Below are 1,083 nucleotides of genomic sequence, written 5' to 3' on the forward strand. Positions count from 1 at the left end.
TAGGGACCCATAGAGACCCATAGAGACCCCATTGAGAGCCATTGGAACCCTATAGGGGGCCATTGGGACCCATAGGAACCCATAGAGACCCCATAGAGACCCATAGAAACCCATAGAGACCCCATATCTCTTCATATCCCCTCTTAGAGTCCCATAGAGCCCCATAGAGTCCCCATAGAACCCCATAGGGACCCCATAGAGCCCCATAGTGCCCCATAAAGCCCCATAGAGCCCCATAGAGACCCCATAGAGCCCCATAGAGACCTCATAGAAACCCCATATCACACCATAGAACCCCATAGAGCCCTATAGGGCCCCATAGAAACCCCAGATCCCCCCCATAGGGCCCATAGAGTCCCACAGAGACCCATAGAGACCCCATATCCCCCATATCACCCCATAGAGCCCCATAGGGACCCCATAGAGACCCATAGAGACCCCATATCCCCCCATAGAACCCCATAGCCCCCCATATCCCCCCATAGAGACCCATAGAGACCCATAGAGAACCATAGAGACCCATAGAGACCCAATAGAACCCCATAGAGCCCCATAGACCCCATATAATTCCATAGAGCCCCATAGAGGCCCCATAGGGACCCCATAGAGCCCCACAGAGCCTTATATCTACCCATAGAGCCCCATATCCCCCGGTAGAACCCCATAGAGCCCCATAGAGACCCCATAGAACCCCATAGAGACCCCATAGACACTCCATATCCCCCCATAGAGCCCCATATTCCCCTATAACACCCCATAGAGCCCCATAGAGACCTCATAGAGCCCCATAGGGCCCCATAGAAACCCCATATCATCCCCTTCTAACCCCCCATATCCCCCCAGTGTCCCCCCAGGCTCTGCCCCGTGCCCTATATCTTCGGGGCCGGGCTCTTCTCGTGACCCCATAGAGACCCCATAGTGCCCCATAGAGCCCCATAGAGACCCCATAGATACCCATAGAGACCCCATAGTGCCCCATAGAACCCCATAGAGACCCCATATCCCCCCATATCCTCCCATAGCCCCCCATAGCCCCCCATAGAGCCCCACAGAGACCCCATGTCACCCCATAGAGACCCCATA

At 55.2% G+C, this 1,083-nt stretch overlaps 1 protein-coding gene across 2 annotated transcripts in view; it reads left to right on the top strand.

Annotated features, from left to right (window-relative positions):
• Positions 1–941, top strand: part of LOC107307289 (flagellar attachment zone protein 1-like) — a 10,864-nt gene extending 9,923 nt beyond the window's left edge. For both annotated transcript variants that reach the window (XM_015850785.2, XM_015850786.2), the window contains one exon: positions 844–941. In XM_015850785.2, the coding sequence (XP_015706271.1) occupies positions 844–900 (57 nt within the window). In that variant the 3' untranslated portion in view covers positions 901–941. The remainder of the gene's footprint in view (positions 1–843) is intronic.
• Positions 942–1,083: the final 142 nt, after the last annotated feature.

Source organism: Coturnix japonica, unplaced genomic scaffold, assembly GCF_001577835.2.
Source record: "Coturnix japonica isolate 7356 unplaced genomic scaffold, Coturnix japonica 2.1 chrUnrandom533, whole genome shotgun sequence".
Lineage (NCBI taxonomy): Eukaryota > Metazoa > Chordata > Aves > Galliformes > Phasianidae > Coturnix > Coturnix japonica.